At 37.1% G+C, this 16,915-nt stretch overlaps 1 protein-coding gene across 10 annotated transcripts in view; it reads right to left on the bottom strand.

The window, feature by feature from the left end:
- Positions 1–6,755: 6,755 nt before the first annotated feature.
- Positions 6,756–16,915, bottom strand: part of EYA4 (EYA transcriptional coactivator and phosphatase 4) — a 289,717-nt gene continuing 279,557 nt past the window's right edge. For 4 of the 10 annotated variants that reach the window (XM_034962872.3, XM_003827673.5, XM_034962875.3 and 1 more), the window contains 3 exons: positions 15,686–15,807; positions 13,610–13,710; positions 6,756–10,141 (listed from right to left, as the gene is read on the bottom strand). In XM_034962872.3, coding sequence (XP_034818763.1) covers positions 10,061–10,141; positions 13,610–13,710; positions 15,686–15,807 — 304 coding nt within the window. In that variant the 3' untranslated portion in view covers positions 6,756–10,060. Of the gene's footprint in view, positions 12,968–13,609; positions 13,711–13,748; positions 13,850–15,685; positions 15,808–16,915 lie in introns of all 10 variants that reach the window. The other 6 variants (XM_055114130.2, XM_055114133.2, XM_055114134.2 and 3 more) reach the window with 2 other exon arrangements.

The raw sequence follows: 16,915 nt of genomic DNA, 5'->3' as shown, positions 1-16,915 counted from the left end.
AAAATAACAAGTGTTGGTGAAGATGTGAAGAAAAGGAATTTTTGCACACTATTGTTAGAAATGTAAAGTGGTGTGGCTGCCATAGAAAGTATGGCAAGTATGGTAGTTCCTCAAAAAATTAAACATAGAATTGCACAAGATCCAGCAATTCCACTTCTGGGTACATATCCAAAAGAACTTAAAGCAGGGACCCAGTTATTTGTATACCCATGTTCATAGCATCATTATTTGCAAGAGCCAAAAGGTAGAGGCAACCTAAGTGCCATCAATGGAAAAATAGAGAAACAAAATATAGTATACACACATATTATTATTCAGCCTTAAAAAGGAAGAAAATTCTAACATAGGCTACAAAACAGGAGAACCTGAAAGAAATTTTGTTAAATGAAATCAGCCAGTCACAAAAGGACAAATACTATATGATTCTGTTTATATGAGGTACTTCAAGTAGTCAAATTCGTAGAGACAGAAAGTGGAGGAGTTGCTACAAGGTACTAAGGGGAGAGGAGAATGGGAAGTTATTGTTCAATGGGTAGAGTTTGTTTTAGAAGATGAAAAGAGTTTTGTGGATGGATGGTGGTGACGGCAGCACAACAATGTGGATGTACTTAATGCCATTGACTGTACACTTAAAAATGGTTAAGATCGTTACCTTTATCTGTATTTTACAATCATAAAAAAAAAAAAATCATCTCCACTAGGCGGAGGTTGCAGCAAGCTGAGATTGCGCCACTGCACTCCAGTCTGGTGACAGAACAAGAATCCATCTTTAAAAAAAAAAAAAAAAATCGTCTCCACTATAGAATTTCAGAAAAGAGGTAAACTTGGCTACATAGCTTTTCTCCACTTACCCTTTAGGAACTTGCTTCTGAACATCTTCCATTCAGATACTCCTAAAATCATAAATCATGCTGACTCCTCAATGCTCCATCATGGTTTATTTTTCCTATATTAGGTGGCCCCAGAACCTTCCTAATTCCCCACTCTAATCAGAAGCCTGTCCAGTACCCTTCTTGGAACCATGCTGTAGGTTAGGGAGCCTGTAAGTCTGTTGTATTAAGAGCAGTTGATATGCATGCTTAAAGGTGTTTTAAAAGGGAGGAATCTGCAAAATGTATCTTAACTTAAATGCAAATTAATTGAGCAGCTTTAACTGAATAGTTATCTCTTGGGCCTTCATATAGGACTGGATATAATTCCAATCACCAAGTCAAATAATCAGCTTAGGGTCCTTTTACCGCTTATCTGCAGAACTAAGATTCCTACTACATAAAGGCCATTTCTCACATAGGCAACACAGGAGTTACTTGGATGGCAATTATATTCACAGAGAGAAAAAACAGTGACAGTTAACTCCATTGCTTGCAATCTCACCTGCTCTTGATGGCACTTTCCCTCAGATCATACCCCTTCAAGTGCTAAACAACTCAACTGAAGTCAATGGACAGAAGATATGGTGCAATGAGCCTATTTTGCAGTCCAGATAATTTCCACCTAATGGACTAAGTTCCAATTCTGTCTGTGCTACCTACAGGTTGTATAATCTTGGGAGGTCACTTCAACTATACAATTGGACTAAGAACACTGACTCTCGTGGGTGTTATAATTAAATGAGGTAATATATGGTAAGGTAAGCATTGATTAGTCTCTTCATTAGTTGATTAGCCTCTTCAAATGTTAGTTTGATTAGTCTCTTCAAACGTTAGTTTCCTTCCTCTTTTCAGTATGCTCGCTGAAAAGCTGGCTACAGAGCGAGTGACTGAATCAAAGCATCACATCCTACATGCTCCCATTCCCCATCTTGCTACAGTGGTACCAGCTTCTGTGCCCAGAAGATGGTGCTGCGGTTGGATGAATAAAACAATTACAGGGCCTTCAAGGATAAGAAGAAGGAACATGGATAAATATCCCCATTCTGCCTAGACAGAAATAAGAAAAACATTCCCTTTTCTCTTCTTTAAAACGAATTCTTGAGTCATGCATGGCAACAATATGTGTTGTCAAAAGTGGCCAGTTTGTGGTAGTAGGTTTTATTCAGAAAATCAGTGGGTGATGAAAATTTAGAAGATGCACTCATCATTTGTAAAACTGTAGATGAAAGTTTAAAAGATGATGTTATACCACTTTTTCTTCACTGCCCTCATCAGTGGCTCCATCCCACCCTCCTGCTGTTCTCATAACTGATGTAGAAATAATTTCATGAGCCAAACAGGATGGTTTTATAGGTGTGTGTTTGGCATTAACTTTATTTCCTATTCACGTACCAGATATTACTGCCCGCTCTTATGAAATAGTTTATTCCACCATAAATGTATGTTTTAATGATCACCACATTTTTTTGGAATACATTAATCTGTCTAAAAATAGGTGATTAAATCATCTGTCATTCTGCTGTGAAGCTCTTTAATGTTTTCTTTGGGAAATAAATTAGAATGCCATATTGGTTTCCAAGCAGACATAAGCTGGCGATGACTTTTTTGTACAAAAGTTACTGATGAAAAGCTCATAGAGGCATTTGGATTTCTTCAGGGTTGTAAATCCAGGTATGTTACTACTTTATCTACTGGAAATTGGGGTAATGCAGGAGATGGGAAAGCATGATGTTAAATCAACTGGTGACCCCAAATAATTTTCCATGGTGTTCATCAGACATGCACACACTTTATTACTGTCATCATTCCTAGCCTTTCCACTATGCTGTCTCAAGTTTGCACAAATTGTAAGTGATTTAAAATCATTAACTGATGTGACATAATCAAATTACTTAGGGTTTTATTTACTGTGCTCCGAGTAATTCAGTTATGACTTGGCAAGGTATTTAACAGACAATAGTGAAGTTACTACAAATTCAACTTTGCATTGGACAACTCCATTTGAGGATACCACCACCTTCAAATTAACAATTCCAGAAACTGGTCTCAGTATCTCGTTCCAACAACAAGCATCACCCACTACAATAAAAACAGCAAGTAGAATCTTTTTACTTCTTTTGTGTTTCTCGTCTCGGCAAACTGCACTACAATCTACCAAACTGCCCAAGCCAGAAACCTAGAGGTCAGGCTGGATTTTCCTGAGGACATGAGGTGAAGAAGCAACCACTGCAAAGTCCTAAGGTACTCTTAATACCCTAATTTCTTTGAATCTATGCACTGTCTCATATTCATGCCCATCACCTAATTCAGGAATCTCTCCAGGATCCTGCACCAGCCTCTTAGATCACTCACTCTCCTCAGCCTGGCCAGAGTAACTATTATAAAATATAAACTGGGACACATAAATCCTCTGTTAACAAACCTTTCATTCAGTACCTACTGATCCCCGAGTAAAACTGAAATTGGTCGATGCTGTATTAAAAATCCTCACCACGTGGCCCTTGTTTATTTTTCAGTCTCATTCCTTACTATTCCTTTTATTCACTCCATGCTTCAGAAACAAGAATTACTTGCAGTTCCCTGACTACACCATTCTACCCTTCTCCCTCTTACCTGCATTCTCTTACATATTTTCCACTTTGCTTATATGCTTCCAATCCAGTCCTGCAAATGCTCTGGCCTTCTCGGTTTTGTCCTTGGGGCTTCAGCTTTGGACTCATTTTCTCCAAGAATCTTCCCTTTAAGGGCTGGTTAGGTTTCTCTGCAAGTGACTCACCATGCCCCTGTGCTTATCCCCTGCTAACACCCTTCATTCGTTATCTTAAGAGTCACCCCGATTGAAAAGCATAAGAACCTTAAGGGTCAGGACTGTGATGAGTTTAGGGTCAGCAGTACTCTGCTGTGGTTCTGTGGAGGATGATTTACTTGGTGGTCCCTCTACCTTTTCCAGTACACCCTCTTTCAATTCTATGTATTTCCACTGAAGGCTCACCAGAAAACTAAAATGGCAACATCATAGCAGACATAAGGCACACAAATCTAAGATTTCATGACCACAAAGGACAATGCATTGCCCTTTAGCCATAGAGACACTGTCCCTGCAAGCTGCAATCAAAAGGCATTTTGTTGGGAGGGAAAATAGTCATCTGGCTTATACAGAGTTATATGCATTGTCAGAGATTCTTTAGCATATTACATTTGGAGATTTTTCAAACTGTGTGCTAACACAGACCTGGAAGGTTCTGTGGATGAAGGAAAAGCTAAGGAATAATGGCTACTATTTCCATTGAAAGTCAGAACTTGGGAACAATGAACATTTTCCCCTTGAGGCTCTGAGAGGGCATCTTTGTTGATTGCAGTATATCTCAAGAATTGACTCTGGCACAGTCAAATGTAGACTGCTTTGTGTAGTGACCTGTATATTAGAACACATGCATACTTTGCCAGAATTACATCCAATAACTTTTAAAGAATATACAAAACCATGCAGAGATGTTAAATAATGGTTATTAGTCTGGGTGCAGTGGCTCACACCTGTAATCTCAGCACTTTCGGAGTCTGAGGCAGGAGGATTGCTTGAGTCCAGGAGTTCGAGGTTACAGTGAGCTATGATGGTGCCACTGCACTTCAGCCTGGGCAACAAAGCAAGACCCTGGATCAAAAAATAAATGGTTCTCTTTTGGTAACTAAACAACATCCGACACTTTAAATTTTTTTTGTTGTTGTTTCAGGGACTCAGAATCATGAACCACAGTTTGCAGAGAGATCTGATTTTTACATGTTTGTGTGTGTGTGGCTTTAAGTAATTTAAGTCAATTAAGCCTACTAATATTGCATACTTTTTCTTTTATGAAAGGGAAAAAGGGAGTATAAAGGAGGCAATCGCTGATTCATTGTAAACGTTTTTTATCCAGACGATCATTCTCAGGTCACATATAACCTTTCTTCAGTTACATCTTTGCTTATGGCCATCCTTGTTCTTTATTTCCATAAATTATTAGGCCAGCAAATACTCCAGCTAAGGTAAAAAAAACTTACACAGGTCCTGTGTATGTTTTCTTCTCTCCTTTTCCCTTTCAAATCTAGCTCGATCATTTCTTTTCTTTTTTTTTTGAGACAGAGTCTTGCTCTGTCTTCCAGGCTAGAGTGCAGTGGCGTGATCATAGCTCGCTGCAGCCTCCACCTCCCAGGCTCACGCGATCTTCCCGTCTTGGCACCATGAGTAGCTGGGACTACAGGCACGCACTATCACATCTGGCTATTAAAAAAGAGAGAGAGAGACAGGGTCTCTCTATGTTGCCCAGGCTGGTCCTGAACTCCTGAACTCAAGTGATCCTCCCACCGGCCTCCCAAAGTGCTGGGATTATAGGAATGAGCCATCACACATGGTCCTCTACCACTTTAAATCTCTTCAATTCTAGATCATGCTCATGCAAGTGTTTTCCTGAAGTTTATACACTGTAATAGATGAATCAACAACACAAAAAATAAATGTGTATCATGCTGGATTAATCTAAGAACTAAGTATTTTTTCTTAGTAAAGAAGGAAAATGCTAGAGGTGTTGGGAAGCAGGTGCAATTTCAGAGAGGAGGACCTTTACAGCAAAAAGGTGTTCTTTAAGAACTGAAGAAACCCAGGGCATAGGTGATGCAAAGATCTGGGTGAAAACCTTTTCAAGTAGAAGGAATGGTGAGTGCAAAAGGCCTGCAGCAGGTGGGTGGGTGCAGGTATGTGCCAAACACGGAGGTGCCAGTTTGGCAGTGAGTTGTGAGACAGAGGAAGGGAGAGCTCACCAGGGATGCTGCCTGTGGGCCTTACAGGCCATTGCAAAGGTCACTGGTGTTTGTGCCAAGCGAGCTGGTGGTTTCCAAGAAGAGGAGAGATATCCTCTGATGCACAGTATGTTTCTGGCTAGTGTGATGAGATGGTGAAAGGGTGTGAGGGCCAGAAATGGGAGACTAAGCTAGAGGCTGATATACTTATCTATGTGAGAAAGGATGCTGGTTTCAGCTGGGGTGGTAGTCGTGGGAGAGGTAAGAAGAGGCCGGCGCAGAAGCACAAGCTCAGATTTGGACATGTTGATTTGAGAGGTCCTTTCTTCCAAGCAGGTATATAAATAGGCAAACAAGATACATTTGTTTGGAGTTCAGTGGGGAGCTGGGATATGATATGTATAATTTAGTCTTTTTCATAAATTCAATTTCAACGGCAACTGGATATAAGAGAAAACAAAAGAAGTTTACATATTAAATTTATTTAAAACATTTTCATTGTTTTCCTGTAAATCAGTATTGATTTTTGGATGGTGTAAGGCTTACTAGAATGTTGCCACATAGCTCCACTTAAATACCATTAATTTGGAGGCTAACATTTTTAAAGGTTGTGAATGAGCAGAGGTTTATCTGAAATTTGCATTTGGTTTACATGTGAACAACAGATTCACAAATAAATAAATACTATACACCAGACAATAAAGGAGCTATTAAATCTGTTACAGAAAACTACCTTTTTATCCTCTTGGAAGATACTTATAAACTATGTCCCATATTCACGTAAACGATACTTGCTTTAAATATTCTAATAGGGCTAAATATTTTAATTACTTTATCATTAGTCAATTGTGGCTACATTATGCATTATACTTACTTGAATGTAGCTACCTGTGTATAAAAAATTATGCAACTGACATCCTTTCAGTAAAGCAGCCCACTTTTAGTCATAATTAGTGACGTTTTACTGTGTTACATCTCATTTTGCTTTAACTGAAAATTATGCAACTTAGGCATAAAAAAGAAAAGTTAGGAAGACCAGAAACCTAAATACAAATTTCACATGATTTAGAACCAAGCTAAATAAACACACACAAACTCTACAACATGGGAGGGTGAAGGAAATGAAAACAATTGCAAAGGTATTTATTGAGAAATAGTAAAGATATACATATTTTTACAAGCTTTTAATATTAATTTACATTTCTTTAAATTATATAGGCCCCAATAATCTATACTTTACTAATACATAACAGAAACCCTTGACATTGTGAGATGTCCATAATGCTACCGTAGTTGGGAGTCAAAATGCAACTTTGGCTCATGATGCTTAAGTTTGTTTTCAAAAGAAATACTAAATGCCATATTCACTGAGAATGTAGGCTTGTCATAAACAAATGTGCTTTAAAAAAACAACTTCATATAGGAGCATGCTGTTGACACTATTCTGAATCTTAGCTCATTGCAGACTAAGGAGAAAACATTTTTAGAGACAGTTATTACCTACTTGTCGTGTGCAAACTGTATGATTCTAAAATATGTTTTTGCCTCTGAATTTGATTTACAAAATTTTGCAGGGGCATAGTGTCCTAATTGTATGCTATAATACCGTAGCCAGGCCACCTATTTTGTTACGGAAATTACATGGTCTTGATATTTTTAAGGTGCAACACAAGGTGGTTATCTTTCGTAGTAATATACCAAGCTGTATACATAATAGCCGAAAACCCACTTTAGTTACAGAACATTTTTCAAACTGGTTTACAATAAGGCACAATATTCCATATGTCAATAGGAGGTGGGAACTGCCAAGGGGTTGGTTTTGTGTTTGTTCAGTTTTCGTTTTTCAGATTAGAAAGGAAGAGGATTTTCTATTCCTAAGGTGGGAAGGGAAGAGTTCTAGTTTGTGCATACTCAACGTCCCATGGCCAAGCTGTGATGCTGGCTCGTGGGCCTGCACCATTGTTGTGCCAGACAAGCTGTTCTCCGTCAACCTTGCATTTAGGTTTTATGCCGGCAGCCTCTTCTGAACACAGAATCAGAAAAAGAGATGTGTGTGAGAAACTGCACGGGGTGATGCAACCAGCCGGCTTCTCTTTGCCCTTCCAAGGGGTGTTTCTTTCTGCACCCGCAGACTTAGCAGCATAAAAAGCCTTGCTTGTTTGATACGAGAAGACTTACAAATTTAGATGTAATGCCACAATTCTATCATTTAAAGAAACCAGCTATACAGTAAAGATAATTTGTTTTTATTCACAGTAATAAATATTTAAGGTTTTAGTGCACAACATAATTAAGTACTGATAATCAAGGCAACACATAAATTTTTTTAACTGCTATTTTCAAGCTAAGGGCCAACAGAAGTATAAGATTTACTATCATTATTTTTATATTATTAAAAGTATTCCAACTTTAATTTGCATGGAATAGTACTTGGGGCAGAGGCAGCCAAAAGCTACAAAATTTAAAGGATTAAATTTAAGGTTTAGATAATGAAATCACAATCTTGTACAAAATTGGGATCTCAATATCTTTCTACCCAATATAAACATGGCCTTAGCATTCAGTAAAGAAATACAGGTTTGTAGCCTAAAGAAATGAAATCATATTTCCACAGTGAATGTTGTGATCTGTGAGCAAAATGTAGACTTTATTGAAGCCACAGAGGCCTCAGTTGATGAACTCATGAACCAGCCTCTGGCTAGGGGCACTGACTAGTAGCCTGACTCCAGGATCCACATTATGACATTTTAAACACAGAACTGCAGGTGCAGACACCACAAAAATACTCTAGTTCTTAAAGTCTTAAATTTCCACAAGGGAAATCATGTCATAGGAAATAAGAGGAGAACCTGTATCGTGTTCCCAACATGGGCTACACACAAGGAAAAAAACCATGCAAACACAACAATGATGGGCTCTTCTTGTAATGAATGCCATCCGTTGCGCAGTGACAATACAGGCAGAAACTAACAAACATATGCAAGTCTGTCACGAGGAGAACCTGCATTGATGTATTCAGATGGAGAACCAGGTACGATTTTACTGTTGTCATTTCAGCAGCGCTGCCAAGATCCAGCTCACTTGCTAATTTAATTTATGATGATATTCTAGGTAAAATTTTCATAGACTCATTGCTTTCATTAGACACCATCTGGGAGATCTGCCTTCCATTTCTGATGATATTATCATTTTTGCCATGGCATTGGGAATAAACATACTTAGCTTTATTTTAAGCCCTGTGCACTCAATGTGAATTTTATGCCATGTTCATGGCACATTCTAAAAAAGTTTATGTGATAATTGCTCATGATTTGCATGATAATATCCTCCTCTATGCAACTTACACATATCAAAAGTCTCAACCTCAAAACTGTGCAAGTTGTCATGAATATGGCTCTTAGTTTTCTCCAGTAAAACTGTAGAAGGGGTACTTGAGACTTCTACATACATTTCACTTTCTAAGTAAAGGTCCCACAGTCTTTCCCAAACCTTCCACTCATGGTTGGATGCGCAAATAGTTGCCTTATACAATTATTGGAATTATTAAGAACCCAAATAAAACACAAGCTTTCCTTTATTATTGTTGTTTTCTTATTGCAAAAAATACTCAGTTTCTTGCTGATGCGGTAATTAAGCTCTGAGAGCTTGACTTTTAAATTTGGTCATGTTAAGAATCATCACAAAGGTTTTTTTTTTTCCATTATCTACAGAGATTTTAACCAAAGTTACATTGTAACACACAAATGCTGTCTTGTCTTTAAGGCACAACACATCAGTATGAACATTCTGTTTGCCAAACTTAAAAAAGAGACAATATTATATTCCCATTTCCCCTCCCATTCCCCTCCCCAACAAATGAAAGAAAAATTGCATCCACTTTGAAAGTCAGCTGCTAATAAAGTCACAGTAAATTATTTTCATCAATAATTTACACAAATTACATGTCTAAATAGGACTGTCCTTATACAGTCTGAGTGCATTCCAATTCAGATTTTCTGGGTTAGGTAGGCTAAAGTCAGATTCAAACCTCAGGGCTGAGAAGATCTCCCATTTTGAGGAATGTTGTTGACCACCTTGTCAGACGGAGCATGTGTGTTGCTGCTTTGCCAGGGTAAGAGTTCTTTGCTAAAGCTGCTCATTCCAGTTTGGACTCATTTGGTGTGTACCAGCAACCTCCACAGATTTTTAAAAAACCCATTAAAGTGTTGTAAATATAAGACCATAGAGTTTCTTTTCTGTAGCACTAAAGTTTAACTCCATTCAGCAATCTGAATTCTTCATTCTGGAATTTTTATTCCAAATATGATTTCATCCATTAAGACAATTTATATGTGTAGAGCCAGAGGCATTGAATCACACATAAAAATTCAGTGTACTTGAAATATAAAAAATGGATCTCCGGCTAAAGAACACAGTTACAAATACTCTAATTCCAGTGCTTGGTGGAGAGCCAGGAGGTCTGAGTGACTGGATATCCTCCAGAAGGGCATGTTGTGCTGTGTGGTTAGGAGAAGGAGGGATGGGAGAGAGAAGGGGAAGGAATGAGGCATGGAGAGAGATCACAACCATCGTCTCAATGAAGCAGCAGCACATACAGGGATGTGTGGTCCACCCAAGTTCAGGGGAGGGAGTTTAAAGGCGGGATGATCATATGTGAAGGCTTGGCAGCACCAATATGGCACTGTCAAAGTAACAGAGAAATAGATCTGAACTGGATTTTAATGAGAATAATAGCAAATATTAACATTTCTTAGATAGTTTAATATTTATTCTGGAAGTATCGCTACCAACATCAACATCTGGGAAAGGAAGTGGGCATCAAAATCCTACCTGGCTGATGGAAAGCAAGTTTTAATCAATGCATCACTCCTACGGGCCTCTCAGTTAAAAATAAAATGAAACAAAATGACAAACTTCTTAATTTTGTTAATCTAGGAAGAAAAGAGGGTGAATTCCTTTCTGTATAAAAATAATTTGAAGCAGGACTATATAAAGTAGAAAAAAAATGTGGGGATTATAACTTTCTTACTTGTCTGGGACAACCAATAACTTAAGCCAGTAGAGTCGACCTGATTTATTTCACTGGCATAGAATTGAGAGAAAGTACTCTAGCATACATTTTCAATGGGGAAGATATCATCTCCAAAGGGACACAAATGAGCTCTTGTGGGGCAGAAAATCTTAGGCATTACAGTGGTTTGTGGCCTTCAAAAGATATACTATAATAGTATACAGTACATATGTGACATTAAAATTTCATGAAAGGGAGTAATTAGAAAAAAACTGTCTAAAGAGTCCCCACTGGCGATGATAATGAAAAAGAAAAAACACTGCATTACAGGAACTGACAAAACAAAAGCATGATTTGTAAGTCCGGGCTGATGACATCTTCTAGAATATGTATGTATAAAATATTCATGTATATAAGGGAAATGAGTATATAGATATAAAACATGCAAAAGATATTTTATTTAAGAACTAAGTAGCATAATAATCCTTATTGCTATATAATTCCTTGCTGCACACTATGGTAGCCACCAGCCACATGTGGCTATTGAGCACTTGAAATGTGGTTGGTCCAGTTTAAAATACATAATGAACTTCAAAGACTTAGAACAAAACAAACAAACAAAAAAGAATGTAAACATGACTTCAATAATTTTTACATTAATTAGATATCAAGACAATTATTTTGGGTATACTGGGTTGACATGTTATTAAAATTAATTCTACCTGTTTCTCTTTAATTTTGTAAAATGTAGCTTCTAGAAAATTTCAAACTACATATACAGCTTGTATTAATATTACATGTTTCTATGGAAGAGCGCAGCTAGACATTCCTATTCCTAAACTTTGATATTTCTTCTTAAATTTCTCAGACAAAATATGTCTAGGTCAAATTAAGTCACTGAAATTCACATAGAAGTAACATTTTTTCATTCAGCTCAGATCTATTTGTAACAACAAAACAGTACTTAACATTTCTGCACATGCGATTACCGCTACATCCAAAGAAAAGCATGCATTCTGGGTACTAGAGAAACCAATCACCTCTGTTTTAAAATAGAATAATAAGCCTTCACCATCACCAAAACTGTACCTACATAAACAACCATTTGGAAATAGCATTCTATCTCAGATTCTTTGCCATTCAGGGTTATGCGTTTCCCTCCTGAAGTTTTAGGTATAACAACTGGTAAACCGAATCTAAACATTAATGCTGTGGAAAACAGGTAGACTCGGCTAAGTTTTAATTGTCAAAAGCATATAGTGTTACTGGTTTGGAAAATTGAATTATATTAGTCCTTACCTAAATATACGTGAATTTAATTTGCATAGGCTAAAAGACATGTAAATTTAGCAGGAGTGGGGCTGTATTACTAATCATTGGCTGCTCTTTGTTGTGTATAACTATGGTGCCAATAAGAAAAATCACAACATGGACTCAGGACATTGACAAACTCCAGAAGATATTTCAGTTGAGTGTGACTGGAAGCATTTGAAGTAGTAGTCAGCAATGAAAGCCGTATTTCTTGAGGCTGCAGCCCTGACCTCATACAGGACGTGCTTGGGGCTAGTGTGCTGTCTTGGGTCATTGACACTGCTAATGAAGGCTGAGGTGTTCTGTGGCAGGCAGAGCCTGAGCCCACTCTCTTAAATGTAATCGAAAAGCAAGTATGGCTGTCAATACGTCACCAAAACTTCTAAAGTGGAAGTGCTTTCCTTTTCTCCATTTTGCTTGATTTAAATCGACTAGAAACATACATCATTTCCTCTTTCTCTTATAGCCATAAACTTTTCTATAAAACTGTCTATGTTGACTGTTTTTTGAAAACAGGTAAACACTCCAGCACATGCAAATGGCAAAGGCTTTATTAGATGATGATTTAAAATCTCCTTAGGGTGATACAGATGACATTCTTTCTATGTAAAACAGTATAGGCTGGCATGTCATTGTTTTAAAAATACTAATTCATCATCTGGCTTTGTTTTGTAAATTCTATCACTTTTATCTTGGGTAGATGATATTTTTCTATCATTCGGTGAAGGCAGCAGTAGATCTTAGGGTGGAGTTGACAGTCTGGTGGTGGGGGCCAATCCTGATATCATTCTTCTTTTGATGTTGAACCAACCATTTAATGGTTTTTAATTGCCTTGGTTTCTTCTTCAGAAATACGGGCCAGATGAAAAGGCTTATTAAAATACTTAGGGCCCATGGGATCTTCTGAATGTGTTCAAAGCCAGCTGCTTGGCTTCAATCAAGTACCACTGGCTCACCAAAACAGATGAAACTCTTCTAGGAGATGTGAGGCACATTACGGCTAAGACAAGTTGGTGCAAAAGGATCTGAGCAATACATCCCATTTCAGTAGCACTTATTAAAATCTCTTGTAGCAGTTTTTCTTCAGCTATTAAATCTGCCCTCAGCATTCCTTATCATGGAGCATGCCTACTTCCAGGCACTCACGAGGACCATATGGCATGCAGGTCTCATGAACTACTCACATGACTTTTGTATGGAGCTCATTAATCTCTATCTTGCTAAATTTCACGTGCTTAACAGTGGTTATTCTCCCCCCCAATCTTTCTTGCAGATCCCCTGGCTCATCTATATCTGTGCACATTGTATGTGTATTAATATATACATATGCATCTATATAAGCATGTATATACATGCCCACACAAATATATATGTTACTATATATATTTACTATATGTATATACTTTCAAACACATAAATAAATATAACTAAATTTCCCTGCATTTCCTATCAAATTTCAGGCAAAAAATGCTAAACTCCAAATGGTTTATTTGAATGTAAGTATTGACCCTCTCATGCTCTTATTGCTTTGCATCTATAAATTTAAATCATTTGTCAAGCTGCCATTGGGCCAAACTACAGAAATGCAAACAAAAAGGCTTGCATTAGAAGTATCACACCGACATCGTTTGAGACAGGTTACCTTTTTTGCTGCCTGTTCTTCTTCTACACCATCCCCAATTACAACATACACTACTTTTCTGCCAAACCTTTGCATTATTCGTTCAAAGCAACTTTCTTTTCCTGGAAGATAAATGAGATAAAGTTCAGAGTGAAGTTACCTGGTTAGCGGCATGCTCCTCATCTCGGCCATCTCCAATCACAACATAAGTTATGTTAGTGCCAAATCTGGACACTATACGCTCAAAACAGCTTTCCTTGCCTGAAAAACAATGCACTGCTTATTCTTCCAGCCACTGCATTCATTAACCTAAAGATTCATAAAGTGTTAAGTTAATGCCTCTTGAACATCACTTGAACTGGCTCACAACCTCTGGGTTTATGAAATCAACATATATTTGAATAACGTAAGGCGTTACTTCGGACAGATGATTAAACAAATGTGTTTCACACTCCAAAAACATCAGTAGGGTTAAGCATTTGACCTAGAGAAAATATTCGTATGTTTTTTTCCACCAACAGAGTATTGGGGTAACTTTACAAGCAACTATAAGTTTTAACCTTTGTTGAATTCTGTAAATCAATTTTAAGTAGCATAGACAAGTCAGCTAAATGTGTTCTAGAGAAAAACTGAAGGTTCACCGCTAAAAAAAGAGGAAATACTAAGAAGTGAATTAACCTTGATAAACAACTCCTTTCTTCAAGTGGGTGAGAGTTAGCCTGCTCAAATAACTTCTGCTAAGGGTGCTGTCTGACTGGGCCACAGTACTGACAACACTGGTATCCTCTTATTGCACTACGGGAACATCACCGTGGAATTTCTACATATTCTTTGTTTTTAAAACATTGGCATTATTCTCTAAATTTCACTCCCAGAATGTTCATGCAGCCATGGCTACTTCTGCCTTTTTTCTTAATCTGATGGTTCAGAACTCCAAAAAATACTAGCTTAAAGGAAAAAATAAAAATGATTTTGTTTCAGATTAAAGAATATAAGGAACTATTTCGCCAACAGAAAGAATATTGTCTTTACTAAAATAAAGGTTTATTCTGCTATAAAATTATTTGATTCATCAAAAAGCAAAATTACCTTCTTTCTATTAGTTCTGCTGACATAAATACACACATTTAGACTAAAAATGTATGGTATTGATATCCAGGCTCTGAACTGTAGTGCTTATGACAATGTGAAATTTACTCTACGGAAGCTTGGCTCTCCTTAACTGTACTCTTGAAACAGCTGCCACTGGAGGCTCCTTTTGCCAGGGCCAACATCAGACCTCCTCAAAGCCCAGGGCAGGTTATTTTTGGTGGGGGATTTTAGGATTTTGAACTTCTCTTGTCAACGTGCCAGAGCCTAAGTTTGTTGACCTTCAAGGCATATTACACAACCCATTTATTTTCCCAAGTATTTCCTTGACAGACAGTGGAATACATCAGTTTCAAGTCTTTCAATAAGGCAGAAGTTGATGAAGTTTTGCTTTTGAATGTTTATTAGAAGTTGGAGTCTGCGAGAAATGCACTTAAAAATCAAAGATGGCTCCACAAGCAGATATCATCTAAATAAACAAGGTTGTGGTTCTTTGATTGCTACTGCACATTTTTGGAAATGCAGATTTCCAGTCACTCATGTGTTATGAATATTCCTATTATGTTTTCTGATTCATAAAACTCTTAATTTTTTTCTGTAATTAAGGGCACTCGTTCAATCCATCAAAGAATCCCCTGCAAAGCCAAAATTGTATTTTTATCTTGGATCTAGATTACTGCATATGCAAGGATGCAACATTATACGCCAAACTAATTAAACTATTAAATACTATGGCTAGAGGTATTACATATTATTTAGATAACATGGGCTGTAATATTCTGTGAAATACAAGAATGAAATATCTATACTCAGATACTGAGTTCTTAATGTCACTAGGCAACAGTTCTCAAAAAATTCATACATGTACAATGAGTTGTAGGGGACTTTGTAATTTGAACTTTATCCAAATTTGTTTCATGTACTAAGTGAAATTGCTGAAAAAGGGAACTATGCAGAGACACACAGATGTGGACACATTCCATACAGAGTTTAAAATAATTTCCTTACCTATTTTAGTTGCACTGTAAATATTCTCAATGGGGAAAGCACCTCCTAAACTATAGAGTAGAACCTTCGCAAGTGCTGGGATCAGTTGAGTTGTCGTTACCAAGACATTTACGCAGTTACTCCTAAAATAGGGAGGAAATATACATGTTTGTTTTCTAATACTAAATAACTTCTAATAGATTTAAAATTGTCACTGTGGTCTCTAAATTCCTTAATTAATGGTCCCTTTCAAAATTCATTACTATTGCCTATTAGCAGACAGACACTCCTCCAATAATGGCAGATTATTAAGAAGAATATACAAACCCATGACTATACTGTGATGCTTAAAGTTCTACAAAATATTTCGTCAAAACAATATGCTATTAAAAGTCATACGCAGGCAAATGTTACAAAATGTTACAGAATGAAAACATGGTAGAATGAAATAAAGCACAGGCTTTTAAAGTTTCAAGATGTGGTTTGGATATGAACTTTCATGACTTGCACTGTGTGATATTCAGAGTTACATTTCTTTTTAAATTACAAACACTGTATATACTTGTAACAGGAAAATTTGTAAAAGACAAATATAAAGAAGAAAACAAAAAACACTAACTATTATTTAACCATCCGGAGAAAACTGCTTTCTCCATTTCATGCATTTACTTTCAGTGTTTCTGTTCATATACAGATTTTGTTTTCCCATTGGGAACATTCTATATATTCAATTTTGTATTCTACTTTATGTATTTATATCATGAGCCTACTTGTTTATATCTATTAACTATTATTCCCCTCTCCCAACAAAACAATGTAGAGTACATACACGGTAGAGTAGTTTTATACATGTATATACTTTACACGGTAGAGTAGTTTTTATACATTGTTTTGTTGGGAGATGGGAATAATAGTTAATAGATATAAACAAATAGGCAGCACACCAACATGGCACACGTATACATATGTAACAAGCCTGCACGTTGTGCACAGGTACCCTAGAACTTAAAGTATAATTAAAAAAAAAAAAAAACTACTCTACCATGTAGATGCACCAGAATTTTTTTTTTCCTTTTTTTTTTTATTATTATACTTTTAAGTTTTAGGGTACATGTGCACATTGTGCAGGTTAGTTACATATGCATACATGTGCCATGCTGGTGCGCTGCACCCACTAACTCGTCATCTAGCATTAGGTATATCTCCCAATGCTATCCCTCCCCCCTCCCCCCACCCCACAACAGTCCCCAG

This window comes from Pan paniscus, chromosome 5 (genome assembly GCF_029289425.2).
Source record: "Pan paniscus chromosome 5, NHGRI_mPanPan1-v2.0_pri, whole genome shotgun sequence".
Lineage (NCBI taxonomy): Eukaryota > Metazoa > Chordata > Mammalia > Primates > Hominidae > Pan > Pan paniscus.
The sequence above is the reverse complement of the archived record's forward strand: the minus strand, read 5'-3'. Positions and strand labels throughout refer to the sequence as shown.